At 42.9% G+C, this 18,988-nt stretch overlaps 1 protein-coding gene across 2 annotated transcripts in view; it reads left to right on the forward strand.

The window, feature by feature from the left end:
* The first annotated feature begins 419 nt into the window (after positions 1-419).
* The window catches only part of CDC42BPA (CDC42 binding protein kinase alpha), a 488,866-nt gene continuing 470,297 nt past the window's right edge, over positions 420-18,988 (forward strand). The window contains exon 1 of one of the 2 annotated variants that reach the window (XM_033938547.1): positions 420-895. In XM_033938547.1, the coding sequence (XP_033794438.1) occupies positions 718-895 (178 nt within the window). In that variant the 5' untranslated portion in view covers positions 420-717. The remainder of the gene's footprint in view (positions 896-18,988) is intronic. The other variant, XM_033938546.1, reaches the window with a different exon arrangement.

An 18,988-nucleotide genomic window follows, 5' to 3' on the forward strand; every position in this document is an offset into this window, starting at 1 on the left:
GTACTATGAGGATAGGCTGAACAGTGAGTGTGGAGCTTGCCCAGGGAGCAGAGCAGAGAAAGCACCTCGCCTCTTTCTTATTCCCCATGAATCACAAGCCATTTTACATATCAATCGCCCTCTCTATACAACTATCCTGTTCCACTTGCAGGACACGCTTGCCCCTCTATCTGCTATGAAGCTTCCTCTCTCCATTCCCAGAACAACAACAACTAAAAAAAATGCTTTCCGCCCTTAGTGACCGCAGCAACGCAGTCTCAGCGCGCGTCCAATCGCTAACGAGATGGGCGGAACTACGGCGGCGCAGAACACCTCCCAGCCCGAAGGGAAAGGGAGCGGAGCGAAGAGACGTTGTATGACGTCAGCCTGCCGGGGACGTGCCAGCGTGCGGCTGCGTTCCCACGTTGAGTTCGCCCTGGACCGGTGCATCGCAGTAGAGGAGGGGTTGCGGCGTAGCCATTACCTTAGCTGCTGCGGCTCTTTGAGTGTCTGCAGTGGCCGTTGCTAGTGGGGCGGCGTGGAGGAGGAGGAAGAAGAGGGGGAGGAGGAGGAAACGGCGGCGAGGGCCGCGGTGGAATGCAACGACTTAGTGATTGGGGTGGTAAAGGGGGGCAACCGAATTTTTGGGGGGGCACTCGCCCCCCGTTGCCCCCCGTAGCGACGCCCCTGCTGTTGAGATTAGTTTTAAATAAATAGTTGTTGAAAGGGTGACCGAAAATGTCTGGGGAGGTTCGTCTGAAACAGCTGGAGCAATTTATTTTGGATGGGCCGGCTAACACAAATGGACAGTGCTTCAGTGTGGAGACCTTGCTGGATATTCTCATCTGTCTTTATGATGAATGCAATAATTCCCCACTGAGACGGGAGAAAAATATCGTGGAGTATGTGGAATGGGGTAAGTCAATTAACCCTGCTGTTATTACTGTCATGATCTTATGTTGCCGTTATTGCATACTCATCATGCCTGCATTTGATTTTGCTAGCGTTTCTTGAGGCGGGCAGGAAGGAGCATTGTTGTATGTAGAGTCTGGCGTTTTCATCCCCAAAAGACGAGTCCAGACCACCAATTGCCAAAAGGAGGTTGGTCAGTGTTATTGGACACTTTCTCGTCTTCTCCAGATTCTTGTTCGTTAGGCCCGGTGTATATGGTTTTCCATTTTCAGTTCCTTGCACGCAGGAGGCAGTGGATGCTGATGGTCAGGAAAGGGATAATGCACGATTTTTATATGAGCAAGTGTACCTGTTGGAATCGAAAAAGATCGTTTAGGAAAACAAGCAACCCTATCCCCCCCCATAATTCGTAAGTGTAAAAATGGCTATTGCAATGCGAAACAGTGCATTTTGATATCCGAGGTCGCCTTGAGTTTATGGGAAACTGTTTAAGAGGCTCCTTCCAGGGACGTCTTCTCTAATGTTTGAGAGAGGTAGTTAAAGCTTATTTCTTTTTCATAGGCTACCAATTAGTATATGATTACGTAAGGAGGTGCAAAGTAAATTGAATGCGGACAATAGTGCAGTGATCTTATTCTGTTCAATTGAACCATAGCTGAGGAGATAAATCAATAGCCCTCGAACACAACTAAGGAACGGTGTGACCTTCAGTCTTAAAAGCCAGAGTTTGAACGATCTAATGCTTTGGGTTTTAATTTAAATATTCAGGAATGGTCATTCATCCCCTGCCGAAGTACTACGTACTACATTCGGAAAGGACATCTAAATAAACTTGCATATTCATCGTCTTAATTTGCTGGACAAAAATAACATTGTTTGGAGAGAGTAGTTCAGTTAAGAGGTTGTATAATTGTGTGGAAAGAGGAATCATCTTCCCATACTGTATTGTGGTCATATTGTTGAATAAACAGCAACATCGTTAACGTCTAATATGCAGTATTTGGCTTCTTAACATTTTTTCTTGGTGGCTAATTCTCTTAAACTATAGTGTTCACTTTTGTATGGAACGTGGCTATGGGTGGGTGGGGTGGCTGTATCTCAGGAATGACACTCCACCATAAATCATAAGTAGTAAGTTTTTAAGGATCATTCTTATGTATGTATGATCGTTGTTTAAGGTGGACACAAGATGACTTTAGAACATTGTCTTTGGAAGTCCTTTGCCATAGCTTTCAGCATTACTCCCAAATGTATTAAAGTAGTCCGATTTAAAAAAAAAAAAAAAGTATCCGCTTTATTTTATTTATCTTTATGTCTGTATATTCGAGTGGACTAATACATCAACTCACGGTATTTTGTTCTTCCGGGCTAGATGCACAAAGCATTAAGACCGTGTGGGTTGCTGTTGGCCGATTTCCAAACAGCGATCCATGCTCAAATGGCTTCCCATGCAAATGAATTGTGTTGGATGTCTGCCCTAATCCCGCCCCACCAGTTGTTGGAAAACCAACTCAACACATGTGCAGAGTATCCTGAACAGCTGAGATCTAGGGGAAGCCCCAAAGCAGCCTCCTGCCGCTCAGCTATTTGGGGCAGGAAGCCTTTAAAAGCAATTGTTTTTAATGGGCACAGATGTGTGTGTGCTACACATGCACATCTGTCCCCATAAAAAAGTGCAAGCCATACCCCCCTGTAATGACCCCAGTACCAAAAAATCGGCAGGAGGGATGCCCACTCCCTGTTGTCACCAGATGCCCCCCCCCCCAAATCTCCCTGTGGCTGTTGATGCAGTAGACAGCAGGAGAGATGCCCAATCCCCTCCTGCTTGCAGGCCTGCCACTCCAAAATGGCAGGCCTTCCCCTCCCTGGTGCATCCTGGGATGTATGGGAAGGGGCCTTAGGCATCTGAGCCAATCGGGGCTTTAGGCCCCTCCCCATGTATCTCAGGATGTACCAGGGAGGGGAAGGCCCATCATTTTGGAGTGGCAGGTCTGCGAGTAGGAGAGACTGGGCATTTCTCCTGCTGTCTACTGCATCAACAGGTATGGGGGAGTTTCAGGGGATGGGGGGCATCCGGTGGAAGGAGGGAATGGGCATCCCCCTTGCCGTGGTTTTGGGTTTTTTTTTAGTAAGGGGAGTGGGGAAGGGGGGGGGAGTCCTGTCAGTTCGATGGGGATGTAAGTTTGGCGGGGGTATATGTCAGTTTGTGATGTTACCAAATGAACACAGTAAAATAACAGCTTTGCTGTGAATCCTAGTCTTCTGTTGTTTGTTACTGGCAGTCAGTGTGGCATGTTACATAGGGCCAGGGCTCACCTAGGTAAATCCCAGAGCTTTTTTTTTTTCCAGTGACTGGAAAATGTTATGTTTTTGAAGTCTGAAAATAGATGTTGAGATTAAAAATTCAATTTTGTTTAATTTTAATATAAAGGCTTATAAATTATAACCCACATTTTAGGCCAAAGGCAGTTTTATGTTGGATAAATTAACAAAAACTGTGCTTATGTGATTTTTCTCTTTTTAAATGTGTTGTCCAAGTGGTCCTTATACTAAGATGCAATAATTAAATTTCCTCCCCTTTTACTAAACCACAATAGTAGTTATTAGCGCAGGGAGCCACGCTGAATGCTCTGTGTTGCTTCCGACGCTCATAGGAACACTGTGAATGTCGGGAGCCACGCGGAGCATTCAGCGCTAATAACTCTATTGCAGTTTGTGTGCTAAATGCTAAGACACCCATAGGAATATAAGGGGTATCTTAGTATTTAGCATGTGCTGATTGTTAGTGTGCACTAAATTGATTAGCACATCTTAGTAAAACCACCTCCTAGAGAAGTTCTCCTATTTTTTTTTTTTTTAACTTGGCCTATGGCAGGGGTGTCCAACCTTTTGGCCACAAAAAATGTTTCTGGGGCCGCGCAAACGCTGTAGCAAGACAGAGGAGGGAGCCAGCAAGACGGTAAACACCCAGGGGCAGCAGCGGAAAACACTGCATCGCCCTTGACTGGGGCCGCACAAAATACTTCACGGGGCCGCAGGTTGGACACCCCTGGCCTATGGTTTAAAATTTTACTGTTTTGTGGAATTTTCATTTGAAGAACTTAAACTGGAATTTCAGGACCCATGACACAATTTTTGCGTTTTTGTGGTGTCAGTTCATTGATATATTATGTGAAAGTAACACTTCTTTTACTAAGCTGCGATATAGCGGTTTTAGCATGTGCTGAATTGCCGCGCGCGCTAGACCTTAACGCCAGCATTGAGCTGGCGTTAGTTCTAGGCTCGTAGCACGCGCTAAAATCCTGAGTGTGCTAAAAACGCTATCACAGCTTAGTAAAAGGAGCCCTATGTAGGGTTTTTGGTTTTTTTGTAAAGCATCATTATTGAAAAAACAAACAACCCACAAACTTTTGGGATAATTTGATAGGCAGGAAAGTGAACAAAATCTCCTCTTTAGTTCTGATATTATTGTGTTTTGTAATTTTTAAGTATAGTTCTTCCTATTTATTTCCTATTGTTTATTATTAAATTAGACTTTTCATATTTGTGCAGTCTTTTTTTTTAACCCCGCTACAAGTTCCTAAAAGAAAAGTTTTTATTATTAAGGTGCACTTGGCAAAATTCACTGCATATTTCTGAGATGAGCCTTATAATTATTTGTGGTTTTTTTTCTCTTTGGGGATCTTGCCAGACATTTGTGATGTAGATTGGCTACTGTTGGAAACAGGGATTCTGTGCTTGATTGATCTTATTACTACTACTACTATTATCACTATTTATTATTTCTATAGTGCTACGAGATTCACGCAGTGCTGTATATTAAACATGCAAGAGACAGCACCTGCTCAAAAGAGCGTAAAATGTAATTATGACAGACATGCAGGACACAGGGTAGATCAGTATATGCTGCTCATGATGAGGGATGCAAAGAGATGAAGAGGTAAAGAGGATAGGGGCTACAGAGGGAATGAGAAAAAGGTATAATGTATTGCAAGTTGGAAGTATTAGGATCTAAACACAGCTTCAAAAAAGTGGGCTTTGCGCATGGATTTGAATACCGCCAGAGATGGAGCCTGGTGTACCAATTCAGGCAGGTTGTTCCAGGCATGTGGCACAGCAAGACAGCAAATCTGCTTTGGGAGTACCTCGTTCAGTAGTGAGGGCTCTTGTGTGTGCTGATCGGCGATTAACTTATAGCGTATTGGCAGAGGAATGCAACATTTCCATTGGTTCATGCCACAGCATTCTAACAGAGAAGTTGGGGATGTTTTGCATTGTGGCAAAAGTTTGTTCCATGGTTGATGACCGACCAGAAGAACAACCACAAAAAACGTGATGACAGTTCTTCCCCAGCCATCTTACTCTCCTGACTTGGCCCCTGCTGACTTCTTGTTTCCTAAACTTAAATCCATGCTGAAAGGAAAACGATTCGATGCCATTTAAGACATAAAGCAAAATTAGACGCAGCAACCTTTGACGATTCCTGAAGATATGTTTTAAGGACTGTTTCCAGAAATGGAAACATTGTTGGGAAAAGTGTATATGTAGGGAATGGTAGTATTTTGAAGGGGACCCAATGGAATAAATTGTAAGATTTTTTAATAAATTTGTTTAAAATCAAACCTGGAACTTTTTGAACAGACTATGGGCTCCTTTGTACAAAGCCGCGCTAGGGCCTTAATGCGCAGAATAGAATGCACTAACTGCTACCGCCTCCTTTTGAGTAGGCGGTAGATTTTCGGCTAGCGTGCACTATAGCGTGCGTTAATCTGGTGCATGCATTAAAAACGCTAGCACACCTTTGTAAAAGGAGCCCTATATATATATATAGCATTTTGGTAGCTCTGTTCTGGGTTATCACATAATTTAACAATTGCCTTTATCGTTTGATTTGCTCTCCTGTATGTAATAAAAAAAAATAAAATTAAATAAAAAAAAAAAAAATAAATAATATATACATACACACTTCAGAACAGACTTAAGCTAGTGCATCTCTTATTAGAGACTTGGGCCAGATAAGCTTTCTCAAACTAAGTACCTTTTTGGATATGGATTATTTGATAGATCTTTTAAAAAATGTGTTTCATGAGTATTAAACTAAACAATATTTGAAGCCTATAAAGAGTTAGGTGAATCACAGGCAGAGTGGCTTGTGTGCAGCTAGTCACCACTTAGGCTTCTGAAGATTATATCCTGCATGAAGATTGTAACTGTGCTGTTTGTAAAGGTGTAGCTGTGCTGTTCATAATTACACATTGAGCGTTGAGCATATGAATAAAGAATTTTGAAGCAGAGTGTATGATTTGGCCATATTCACACATACAATTAGATACAGAACACAGGGTCTGAAGTCTTACATCAGTGGAGTTTCCTTAGTCTTGTTTTCTTTTTCAGACAGTGAGGTATACGTTACATATCTTTATGTTCATTTAAAAAAAAAAAAGATGTTTTATCTTTTATTTGTCTGATTATCTTAGTGGAACACATTTCCAGGTGCTGCCAGAGAGCCTCTTATCAGCTTTCAGTTTTGTGTCTATTTGTGCTTTTGGCTGGTATTGCAGATGTAATTGCATTTGAATGACCTGACTACTTACCACGACTACTATTATTTCTATCAGATGCATGCAGTGCTGTACATTAAGGGCTCCTTTTACAAAGGTGCGCTAGCGGTTTTATTGCACACACTGGATTAGCACGCGCTAGCCAAAATTCTACCGCCTGCTCAAAAGGAGGCGGTAGCGGCTAGCGCGCGCTATTCCACACGTTAAGCCCCCAGCGCACCTTCGAAAAAGGATCCCTAAACACAGAAGAGACAGTCCTTGCTCAAGGAACTTACAATCTAATTTTGACAGATACACAGGACAGAAAGGGTGAATCTATACACGCTGCTCAGGTAGGGAATTAGAAGAGGACTGATGAGGCAGATAGGGTAGAGGTTTATAGAGGGAATGAGGAGCAGATATGGGTGCATTACAAATTGGTTTGGTTAGGACTTAAATGCAGCTTTAAAAAAGTGGGCTTTCAGCATGGATTGAATACTGCCAGAGACTGAGCCTGATGTACCGAGTCAGGCAGGTTGTTCAGGCATATGGTGCAGCAAGGTAGAAGGGGTGAGTCTGGAGTTGGCAGTAGAAGAGAAGAAGGGTACCAACTAGAACAGGGATCTCAAAGTCCTTCCTTGAGGGCCACAATCCAGTCGGGTTTTCAGGATTTCCCCAATGAATATGCATGAGATCTATGTGCATGCACTGCTTTCAATGCATATTCATTGGGGAAATCCTGAAAACCCGACTGGATTGCGGCCCTCAAGGAGGGACTTTGAGATCCCTGAACTAGAAAGACTTACCTGATGAATGGAGTTCCTGGGTTGGAGATAAGAGGAGTGATACTGAGGAGCTGCAGAGTGAATACACTTGTAGGACAATAAGAGGCGTTTGAACTGTGTGCAGAGCGAGGCAGGGAACCAGTGAAGTGACTTGAGGAGAGGGGTAACTTGAGCATAATAACATTGGCAGAATTCTGAACAGACTGAAGTGGCGAGAGACGGCTTAGTGGAAGACCTGTGAGAAGCATGTAGCAGTAGTCCAGGTGAGAGGTGACATTTTTTGACGCACCTTCTTGTCCAGTTTGTCTGTCTTGATTAGATTATAAGCTGTTTTGAGCAGGGGCTCTTCTGTGTTTTGATGTAGTGCTGCGTATGTCGCACTATAGAATTGATTAATAGTAGTAGTAGTAATGTTTGCAACATTAACTTGATGACTTCATGCCTGGTTTAGAGTTGAAATATGGAAATCACATGTAAATTGCAATTTTAGTAATTAGCAGTTTAAATCTTTGTGTTGTATGACATGTAATTCAAGTAACTGCACAAAAATGTGGTCCTGATATGCAAACTTTCAACACTGCCTTGGGTGAATCTCTTCATAAAGGCAGTTAATAAATCCCAATAAATAAAAGTTATAGATAAGTATCGGACTCTTCATAATTTGCCAACATACTAACAATTAAAAGTTGGGGAGGAGTGTAATCTAACCTTAAAAAGCTTTGTAACTGTTATTTTATACTTTCTACTCCCTTTCAGGGGTCAATGCAGAAAGTTACTGTGGGTGAATGCATGTGGTTAGTGATAGGTTTATGAGCAAGTAAAGTAAACCTCTGACCAATGCAAAAACACAGGTGACACGGCAGAGGAGAGGCCCTGCTGGGGGCTGGCCACAAACAACATATTTACAGCACTGCCTCTGTTGACTGGCTGCCACTGCTACTTCGGGAAGATGAAGGAGGAAGGGGGGGCTGGCGGGTCAGGACCACAACCGCTACTGCTTTGAGGCTGGAGGGAGGGGGGGGGGTTGGAGGGTCAGCACCACCACCACCACCACCACAACTGTCACTTAGTGTAAGTAAGGGAGGAAGGGGGAGGGGTTGTCCGGTCAGAACTGCTGCCGCTTTGGGGGCTGGAGGGAGGATGATTTTTTTTTTTTTTTTGAAGGTTGGGCAAGTGTGCCAGTTACTCAAGTCCCGGATAATCAGGATTCTATTGTATTTAGAATTTACTATTATATTTTCTACTAAGTCCAATTTTTTGGACCATTATTACTTGTGCAAAATTAGTCTGTACTTTATACTATTATCAACATTATTCCTTTCCTTCTCTGGCCCCATTTCTTGGTCTAGGAGGCAAAATGAGGTTAAAGCATAATCCCAGGGTCCAAATGTTTAGGAGGAATGCTCTTAGATGTGTTAAGGTAGATTTCTGGCCTCATTAAGTCAACTGCTGGCAGAAAGGTGGGGATCAGAGGAACCACATTGTCTGCAAAGGTCTGTCTAGTCTCCTCACAATCTATATATGGGCTATCTTCCAGTCAACAGGAGCCAATGATTACCAAACCAGCTAGTCAGGATTTTCATATCCACAATGAATATCCATCATAGAGATGCATGCACTACTTCCACTATATACAAATCTCTCTCATGAATGTTTTTTTTCTTTAGTCAGTAACATCATTCTACACAAGGGTGTTATTCCTTCCTACCAGCAGGTGGAAGTGGAGTAAACTGAATTCTGCCAGCAAAAATCACCAGCATAAGCAGAGATGCTCCCTGGGACAATTCTGTATTTTTCTCTACTTTCAGCACATGGTATTCATTGCAAACATATCAGTTTCAAAAACTCCAAAGCTATTAAAGCAGGGTTGCCCAAATGGTTGATTGCGATAGACCAGTAGATTGCAAAGGCAACGCAAGTCGATCGCGTTGCCTTTGCGATCTTTTTCTCCCTGCTGCTTCCCCAAACCAGGCCTGGCGCGTACAAGCGCCGGACTTACAAAACTTCAGCTCCGACATCGATTCTGACATCGGAGAGGAAGTGCTGGGCCAGCCATTCGCTGCCTGGCTGGCCTGGAACTTCCTCCTCGACATTAGAATTGACGTCGGAAGTGAAGTTTTGTGGGCCCGGCACTTGTACGCGCCAGGCCTGGCTCAGGGAAGCAGCAGGGAGAAATCAGTGTGGTGGCTTGGGGGTGGGTGCAAGGAAAGAATTGGGGAAGTGGAGAAATCGGCCCGATGGCTTGGGGGGGGCAGTGGGAGAGAGAAAGAAAGGCAGAAAGAAAGAGGGGGGGCAGAGTGAGAGAGAAAGAAAGGCAGAAAGAAATATTGGCTTTACAGAAGAAGGAAGTGCAACCAGAGACTCATGAAATCACCAGACAAAAAGGTAGGAGAAATGATTTTTTTCATTTTAGTGATCAAAATGTGTCCGTTTTGAGAATTTATATCTGCTGTCTATATTTTACACTGTGGCCCCCTTCTACTAAACCGCAATAGCGGTTTTTAGCGCAGGGAGCCTATGAGCATCGAGAGCAGCGCAGGGCTTTCAGCGCAGCTTCCTGCGCTAAAAACCGCTATCGCGGTTTAGTAAAAGGGGAGGGGGTATATTTGTCAATTTTTGTATAGTTGTTACTGAGGTGACATTGCATATTTTAAAGTCACATGCCTTGACCTCTGATAAAAACCACAAATACAAATGATAATTAACATTTTCTCTGTGTACAATGTGCTTTGTGTTTTTTCATATTTTATTGTTGGTAGATCATTTATGACTTGGTCATTTTAAAAGTAGCTCACAAGCCAAAAAAGTGTGGGCACCCCTGTATTAAAGCTTATAGGACCCAAACTAAATGCAAGAGCTGTGGGGGGTTTTGAAATTTCAGCTTTATTGTTGGTTTGAATTTATAGTAAAAAGATTATTTGGCTTCTCAGCATCAATATATTACCAAGTGCTTTTTCTGTAGATCCTGAAATCCCTCCTATTCAATTTTCAGCTACTTTCCCTTTTAAACACATCCATTAATATGGTGGTACATTCCATTACCCTCAAATGGTAAGACACAAAAGGAGGCTCAGGGAATTCCCTTATAAAATTAGGATATCAAGAATTAAATGCTAATGAAAGCATCACAGTATTAAAGTACGTTAATAAACCATAACTCAAATTTGTCTTTGTATGTATACTGCTGCGTTTTTCTTTCATGGACAATGAAAACAATGCAATCAGAATTAACATGCTAACCTACAAAACCGGCCTTGTCCAAGCTACTCTACTTCCTTCATTTATGGTTCACTTTGTAAGATAAACATTAACAATCTACAGTAAGTGAAATGCAAACTTTCTGGCCATGGCAGTCACAGGACCTCAACCAACTAAGATTTTTTTCCACAGTCCTTTTATGAACGAGGCTCATTGTGTAAAACAGGACTTTCTGGTTGCCTGCATATGTACGGTAGTTGCTTTTTGACTTCTTGCAGACAGCTTTGAAGTGTATTAGTGAAATCATGGTTCTTTTACACATCCAGTTACTGCACATCCGCTATAATAAAACTCTTACCGCACATGCGCAGTTCACACTTCGTGATCCCTGTGTTTGTGATCCGTAGCTCCGTGGCAGACATGCGCAGTGCAGTGCGTGTGCCGGTGCAGCCTGTGGCAGTTTGTAGTGTGTGCAGTGCTTTCCTCAACTTCCTCCAGCTGGAGCTTGCGGCGGTTGTACTATCTATAGAACAAGCCTGCGTCGGACACTTTTCCCTAACTATACAACATTATAAACAAAAAGGTTGGTGGGAGAAGGGGCACGAGAAACAGACAGGCATGGGGCAGAGAGATAGATAGACAGACACACAGAAAGACAGGGGGCCAGGGAGAGAGATAGAAACAACAGAGAGAGAGAGAGAAAAAAAAAAAGACAGTCAGACAAATAGCGGCCAAGGAGAGAGACAGACAGCGGCCAAGGAGAGAGAGTAAGAGAGAGAGAGAGACAGAAAAAAAGACAGACAGATAGTGGCCAAGGAGAGAGACAAAAATAAAGAAAAACAGACAGCGGCCAAGGAGAGAGAGAGACAGAAATAAAGACAGACAGTGGCCAAGGAGAGAGAGAGAGAGAGAAAAAAAAAAGACAAACAGACAGATAGTGGCCAAGGAGAGAGACAAAAATAAAGGAAAACAGACAGCGGAGAGAGACAGAAAGAAAGACATACAGAAAGAAATTAAGAAATGTCTAAGTCTACACATCTATTCTTGCATCCGTGGCGGTTCCTCCACCTGACTAAGGAGCCTGCGATGGCAGTGTGTGTGCGGCGGTTTACCTATCGCTACAAGGAGCCTGCGTCAGACCCTGCCAGAGCTGCTTCAGAAAACTGATTGTATGAGTGGTACAGGGGTCTGCTGGAAAAAAGGGAAAGCAAACAATTTTTGAGACCCGCAGCGCCAACAACAACAACATAAGAAAAAACCCCCAACAACTTAACATTCAGAAAACTGTTTAATGCCTGGAAATCAACCGTACAAAGGATATTAACGCTCACACGATATGTTTTCAGTAGCTTTTGTGATCTATTAAGTCTACACATCTATTCTAGCACCCGTTAATGTAATGGGCTTAAACACTAGTACAAATATTTAAAAAACTGAGCAAGTGCAGCTGCCTTCCTCAGGCTACAAGTCACTAATGTCGATGCACGATCCTATAGCATTAGTGACACATCCTCAGCTTGAATTGTTGGCTTCCAACCCCGCCCCCCTCCCCCCAACACACTTTTAAATCTTTTACTTGGTTCAATTTTGTTTCCTTTCATAAAAGGCAAGGAATTCAAAAGGTCACATGATGCCACGAGCAGGAGCAGAGGCTGATCTGCTCCTCTATTTATCCTTCTCTACTGCCCATTTTGTACATTGCAGAGCATTCGTGGCTTTTGGGTTTGCTTCCTTGAGTTATCCTGGTGTCTGTCTCTTCTCTATGGCAGCTAAATCAGTGAGGAATGACAAGAACAAACCCTGTGGTGGAGAGCCAATGATGGCGGACCATGTGTCTCCTCTGAGTCCTTTCATCAGCTCAGCATGGACCACAAAGATTTTGGCTGAGGTTTGTATGGCAGTTGAAGAGACACTGGAGAAAAAACTCCAGCAACTGCAAGATAAAATTGATACTACCCACGAGTGTTTAGACTCGATGGGCTTAGAAATGGATGCCTATTCACAATCTTCTGTTGAATCTACGTTGCAAGACTACAAACGTTTACAGAAGCAGGTCTCTTTCCTGGATTAGAAGTTGAATGACCTGGAAAACAGGTCCAGGCACAACAACTTGCAGTTGATTGGAATTCCGGAGTCTGTAAAGGAGACTGAGCTTTTGGGACTTTTGGAGGATTTGTTTGATCAACTGTTGCAGCCAGACTCCACTTTGGTTCTGTGAAACTTGAACGTGCGCATAAGACTGGGCCCCTGAAAAGAAGGCTGTGCTTGGCCCTGATTTGCAATTGTCTATGTGTTTAACTTTTTGCACAAACAGGCAATTTTGCAAGCACTGCGACGAGGCAGAGTGTTGGAGCATCAGAATATCAAGATTCTTTGTTTTCAGGACTTCTCTGCATTGGTGGCATCTCATTTTGCACCACTTTGCTCTGAGCTTCACACTCGGAAAATCTCCTGTGCCTTGTACCTGACCCATCAGTGTATTTGCTCAGAGGGGCAAAATCACTGTTTGAAGTCCCTCTGCATGCTACTTCCTCACTATCTCCTCATTAGCTTCTTCCTAAATTTTGTTCTTTTTAAGGAAGAGGTGGTATCTTTGGAAAGCCGAAGTTGTGTTGGATGGTGTAATGCATGATCTGGTATTTTGTCTTTTCTGGTTATACCTCATTTTGGTTGGCAGGGCATATCTTTTATTAGCTTTGTTCAATGCTGTTTATGGTTCTTCGTATTTTATATTTCTTTTTTTTGTCTTTTCCTTCCCTTTATTATTTTCCAGAGTATAGTAGTTATGTGTAATTCCTAGATTTCTGGGATACTTCCCTTATTGGGTTGAGGGGAATGTGGTTTGGGATGTTCTGGTGTTTCAGAATTGGGAAGGGAGGTGCTGGGGGTCAGGGTGGGGAAACACGGGATGGGAGGGATAGGGTGGGAATAGAGAGAGAGTGTGCTTGGTTTTTTTTTTTTTTTTGCGGATGTGTTGAAATGGTTGCGGCAGTATACAGTATATGGTGTGGGTTGGCTAAACTGTGGGTTGAAATCCAAGGGGGGTGTCATAGGCTGGGGTGGCCCCTTTTGTTTTTGGATATCTTATATTTCTCTTGGTGTTTTTGGATCCTGGAAGCCATTGGATAATGGGTCGGTTGGTGTCTTGGAATGTAGGAGGAATTTCTTCCCCCATTTACAGATCCAAAATTCCTCAAGCTCTGCAGAACCATCAAGCCTCTATAGCATTTCTCCAAGAGACCCACCTTGATTCTTTGGAACATGCAAAACTAAAGCGCTGGTGGGTGGGTCTTGTACTGGAAGAGGCTGATGTGCATAAGAAAGCTGGTGTAGGGATCCTAAGTCATAAAAATTTGAATTTTCAATGTCATAAAATTGGTTAAGGATCCTCTGGGCCAGTTTCTGGTGGTCGCTGTCTCTGTTAATAAATGCCCCATGGTGTTCTGTAATGTTTATGATAAAGATTTTTATAAATCTCTGTTATCTCACCTTCTCCTGAGTCACCTTCTTATAGTGACAGCGGGTAATTTTAACATGGTCTGGGACCCTGAGATGGGTCATGTCCCAGGGATCTTGTTCAGGGGTACCTAGGGATGGCTAGGAGTTGCCCCATCTAGCTCACACTTTGGACCTTTTGGACATATGGAGGGTCTTTGCATCCTCAGGAGAGGGACTACACACATCACTCTAGGGCCCATTCCACTCAGACTCGCATTGACTATATTCTACTTTCTAGGGAATTGATGACACTTATGCATGATAGAGTCATAAGCCCATATGAAATTTCAGATCGTGCGACGCTCCGGGTGAACTGGGCTCTTAGCAGTGAGCTTCCTGGGTAGCGTGCTTGGAGGTTTCCTGCAGCTCTGTATACTGACTAAGTTTCAATCTTATTTGATCACCCAATGGAGGGATTATGCTGTTAATAATGAGGGATAAAGGGTGGACCCTGGTTATTTAGGGAGGCAACAAAGGTAGTGCTTTGTGGTAGTATTATCAGTTGTCTGGTATCTACCAATCTCCATGGGTGCCAGATAACTGAGAGTTTACTGTAGGAGGTTGAGGAGGCTGCTGGAGTACCAGATACCAGGTAGTAGCAGTCATTAGTAGAATGGTATTACTAAGAAAAAAAGATGTTCATTTACATCTTGCCTTTCATACAGAATCCCAGCATTTTTTAAAAATAAAATACTTCAGTCACTTAACACGACCATTTATCTGATGAGTAGTTTGACGGCACATTGAATCACCTGGACTTTGTGAAAGGAACAAAGTTAGCAACCGGCTTAAGTTCATTAAGCATTAAGCCAAAACAGCTTAGAAACATAGAAACATAGAAAGATGACGGCAGAAAAGGGCTACAGCCCATCAAGTCTGCCCACTCTACTGACCCACCCCATTAAGTCTGAGTGCATATGACTTAGTTCCTTAGCTCGACCTTCGTAGGGATCCCACGTGGATGTCCCATTTATTCTTAAAGTCGAGCACGCTGGTGGCCTTGATCACCTGCACCGGAAGTCTGTTCCATTGATCCACCACCCTTTCTGTGAAGAAGTACTTCCTGGTGTCACTACTAAATTTCCCTCCTCTAAGTTTAAGCGGGTGCCCCCTTGTGACCGAGGGTCCCTTGGGAACGAATATGTCGTCTTCCAGCTCTACATGACCTGTGACGTATTTAAATGTCTCAATCATGTCACCCCTTTCCCTGCGTTCCTCTAGAGTATAGAGCTGTAATTTGCCCAGTCTTTCTTCGTATGAGAGACCCTTGAGTCCGGAGACCATTCTAGTGGCCATCCGCTGGACCGACTCGGCTCGAAGCACATCTTTACGGTAATGTGGCCTCCAGAATTGCACACAGTATTCCAGATGAGGTCTCACCATGGCTCTATACAGTGGCATTATGACTTCAGGTTTGCGGCTGACGAAGCTTCTCTTGATACATCCCATCATTTGCTTTGCCTTGGACGAGGCCTTCTCTACTTGTTTGGCAGCTTTCATGTCTGCACTGATGATTACTCCCAAGTCCCGTTCTTCTGAAGTCCTAGCTAGTGCTTCTCCATTCAAGGTGTATGTTCTGCATGGATTTCTGCTGCCGAGATGCATGACCTTACACTTCTTAGCGTTGAATCCCAGCTGCCATGTCGAGGACCAGTTTTCCAGCGTGATCAGATCCTGCGTCATATTATCCTTGAGATTGCTTTCACTTACTATGTTACACAGTTTGGCGTCGTCGGCGAACAGTGCTACTTTTCCCTGAAGCCCCCGGGTCAAGTCCCTTATGAATATGTTGAAAAGGGACGGTCCCAGTACTGATCCCTGCGGCACTCCGCTAGTCACCTTCGATGTCTCAGAGAGGGTGCCATTGACCACCACCCTCTGAAGTCTTCCACTCAGCCAATCATTGACCCATGCAGTTAGTTTCTCACCCAACCCCATTGATTTCATCTTGTTTAATAGTCTACGGTGCGGGACACTGTCAAAAGCTTTACTGAAATCCAAGTACACTATGTCCAGAGACTCTCCCGAGTCTAGTTTTCCTGTCACCCAGTCAAAGAAGCTGATGAGATTGGATTGGCATGACCTGCCCCTAGTGAATCCATGTTGACAGGGATCCCTCAGATTTCCCTCATCCAATATCGTGTCTAATTTGTCTTTAAGTAGAATTTCCATGAGTTTACACACTATTGATGTGAGACTTACTGGTCTGTAATTCGCAGCTTGTCTTGATTCACATAATAGATGACGGAAGAAAAACTCATGTTAATTTGTCTTACAGTTCAGTGTGGAAATTAGCTGATTTAATATTTGCTGGCAGGGAAGATACCATAAGGCCAATCTAGTCTGTCCAATAAGTTTGCTTATGATTTGTTACACCACCTATTCTGACAAGCAGGTCACTATTGCTGCTTACTTGAGTTTGCAAGGTAAAGGAAGAGCCCCCATTTCTGTGGATCAGAGGAGAAGATGGTAAGATGTCAGCTCTGTATATTCAAAAAACCACTCTAGATGATACTTATGAATATACTGTATCAATAATGTGTGAAGTGTTAGTAAACTATATGCTCAGAATCATGGAGGAGATAAACGGGGAAAGAACCCCCGACATAACCACCTCACCGCCCAATCATCGCATGAAAAAATATCAACGAAAGACTTATATTTTATCTTTATGTGTTCAAGTACCACAAGGGCTAACAAATCTTTTTTTTTTTTTTTTTGTTTAAATTTTTTTTTTATTCAACAAAATGAAGAACAGTACACAGGCAGAATGCCAACAGCAAACCAACAGTCCCCAACAAAAACACCCCCTCCCCCAACCGAGTGATATAGCATAAAACAAAAACAAAAGAGGAACAGAAAGATCAGGTAAAAAGCAAAACATATCCAAGATTCAAAAAAGCCCCCTCCAGGAGCCATAGCTATGCCAAATACGATGAAAAGAACCACAGGTGTCATTGTTCAAAGCAGTCAGTTTGGACATCAAATAAATTTGATCTACCCTAAGCAAAAGATCAGAACGAGTGGGCAAATAAAGGGCTAACAATTCTTGAACTGTGTACGTCGTTTCTACCAAAAAGAACTCAGCAAACTTATCTTTTAGCTTTCAGGTTCCTTGTGGTACTTGAACACATAAAGATAAAATATAAGTCTTTCGTTGATATTTTTTCATGCGATGATTGGGCGGTGAGGTGGTTATGTCGGGGGTTCTTTCCCCGTTTACCTCCTCCATGATTCTGAGCATATAGTTTACTAACACTTCACACATTATTGATACAGTATATTTATAAGTATCATCTAGAGTGGTTTTTTTGTTTGTACTTGCTTATCTTTACCACTCTTTTTTTTTTTGACAATTCCAAGTTAACCCCCTTTTTTGTATATTTGACGTAGCTCTGTATATTCAGCAAGTGATCACACACATTATATTGTACAGTACTTGGAAATATTTTCCTACTATAAACAGGCTGATATTCAACTTCTGTGGTTATAGCAAAGCTGCCATTCTATGGTTTCAGAGGAGCCAAAGTAATGAGAGAGGAGAACAAAAAAAAAGAAAAGAAAAGGTATTTCAATACTTCACAGATGTTTATAGTTAAGTTTTACATGGTCATCGCAAGTTCACTGTAGCTTTGAGAGATTAATATTGTTTGTCTTAGGTTGCAAGATGTGGTATTTGTGCTTCTATTGATGGGTCTCTAATTTGGTAACAGTACATGCTTGATGGAAGTTGGTTCTGCTTCAAGCTGACAAAGTATAGTGTAGTGTTAGAAAAATACAAGTAAATATGGAGATTCTTGTCTGCCATTCACTGTGATCTTTAGCAAGCTACTTTACTTCTGCTCATGTGGTAGGAGAATTATAACGTTGATGCCTATGCAGTACATTGCAAATTTATTTCATAGATGGACTTACCCACGAGATCCCATAGTGCCCCAAAGTGTTCAAAAGTATCAACATTTTGAGGTTCTATGCCTATTTTTGCCTGAAGCCCTGCTTGTGAAATGGATCTGCAAGTTTTGCACTTTTACACATGAAATTTTACTTTCCTTGGCCTGGATGCACTAAACTCTCCAGTTATCTAATGATTCACTAAAATAATTTGATGGTTTAGCAACGACTTAATTTGCCAACCCGATGTATTCAGTGGTCCACCACATGCTTTTCTGCGCGTTCATACATTCTCTAACGCTGCCATGCAAACTACCTCATTAGTATTATAGCGAGGTCATTTAATATTAAAACTAGCCCACTGATTGATGCTCTTAACATCATTTCACCATTTAGCGATTACCTCAAATGACAGGAGGGGCCTTAGGTATAAGGGCTTTAGGCCCCTTCCCAATACATCCCAGAATGCACCGGGAAGGGGAAGACCCATCATTTTGAAGAGGTGGACCTGCTGGTAGGAGGGAGTGGGCATCTCTCATACCAGATTTTTATGGTGAGGTACATGGGGTGGTTGGGGGGTGCTTGAGCTGGGGGGTCCTGAGCTGACTCTTATCAGAGCCTTCTTTTGGGTACTTGGTGGGGTGATGGGAGAGGGCCTTTATGTTAGTGGGAGGGGTATGTAGGGAGGCCTAGATGCACTACAAAAGACCGGGTTGGCAAGGCAGAAGGGAGGTGGACATCCCTCCTGGCACTCTTATTTTTCGGGTGCTGTTGTTGGGGGAGGCATCCATCATCGACGGGGTGGGGGAGTGGGAGGAAGCACAACTTTTTTTTTTTTAAATGGGGACAGGTATTTGTATGTGTGTGTGTTTGTCCAAGGTGGATCACAAGAGATTCATACATAATAAAACAATCATTATACATACAAACTTCACTAGTAAAACAAAATCTGCTATCAATTGAAACCCAATATTACTGAGTACCATATTTTATATTACAAAATGATGATTTTTTTAAACATTTGCTTAAATTCTTTCAAGTTTGTCAGATTCTGTAAATACACAGGCAGCTTGTCCACTCCAGTGGTTCTGTGTGTGAGAATTTGAATCGGAGAATTGGGCAGCACTACTCTCTGAGCCCCAAGAGCAACCCCTTCTGGCCCACTCGGATCTCTGCCAGCAAGCC

This window comes from Geotrypetes seraphini, chromosome 3 (genome assembly GCF_902459505.1).
Source record: "Geotrypetes seraphini chromosome 3, aGeoSer1.1, whole genome shotgun sequence".
Lineage (NCBI taxonomy): Eukaryota > Metazoa > Chordata > Amphibia > Gymnophiona > Dermophiidae > Geotrypetes > Geotrypetes seraphini.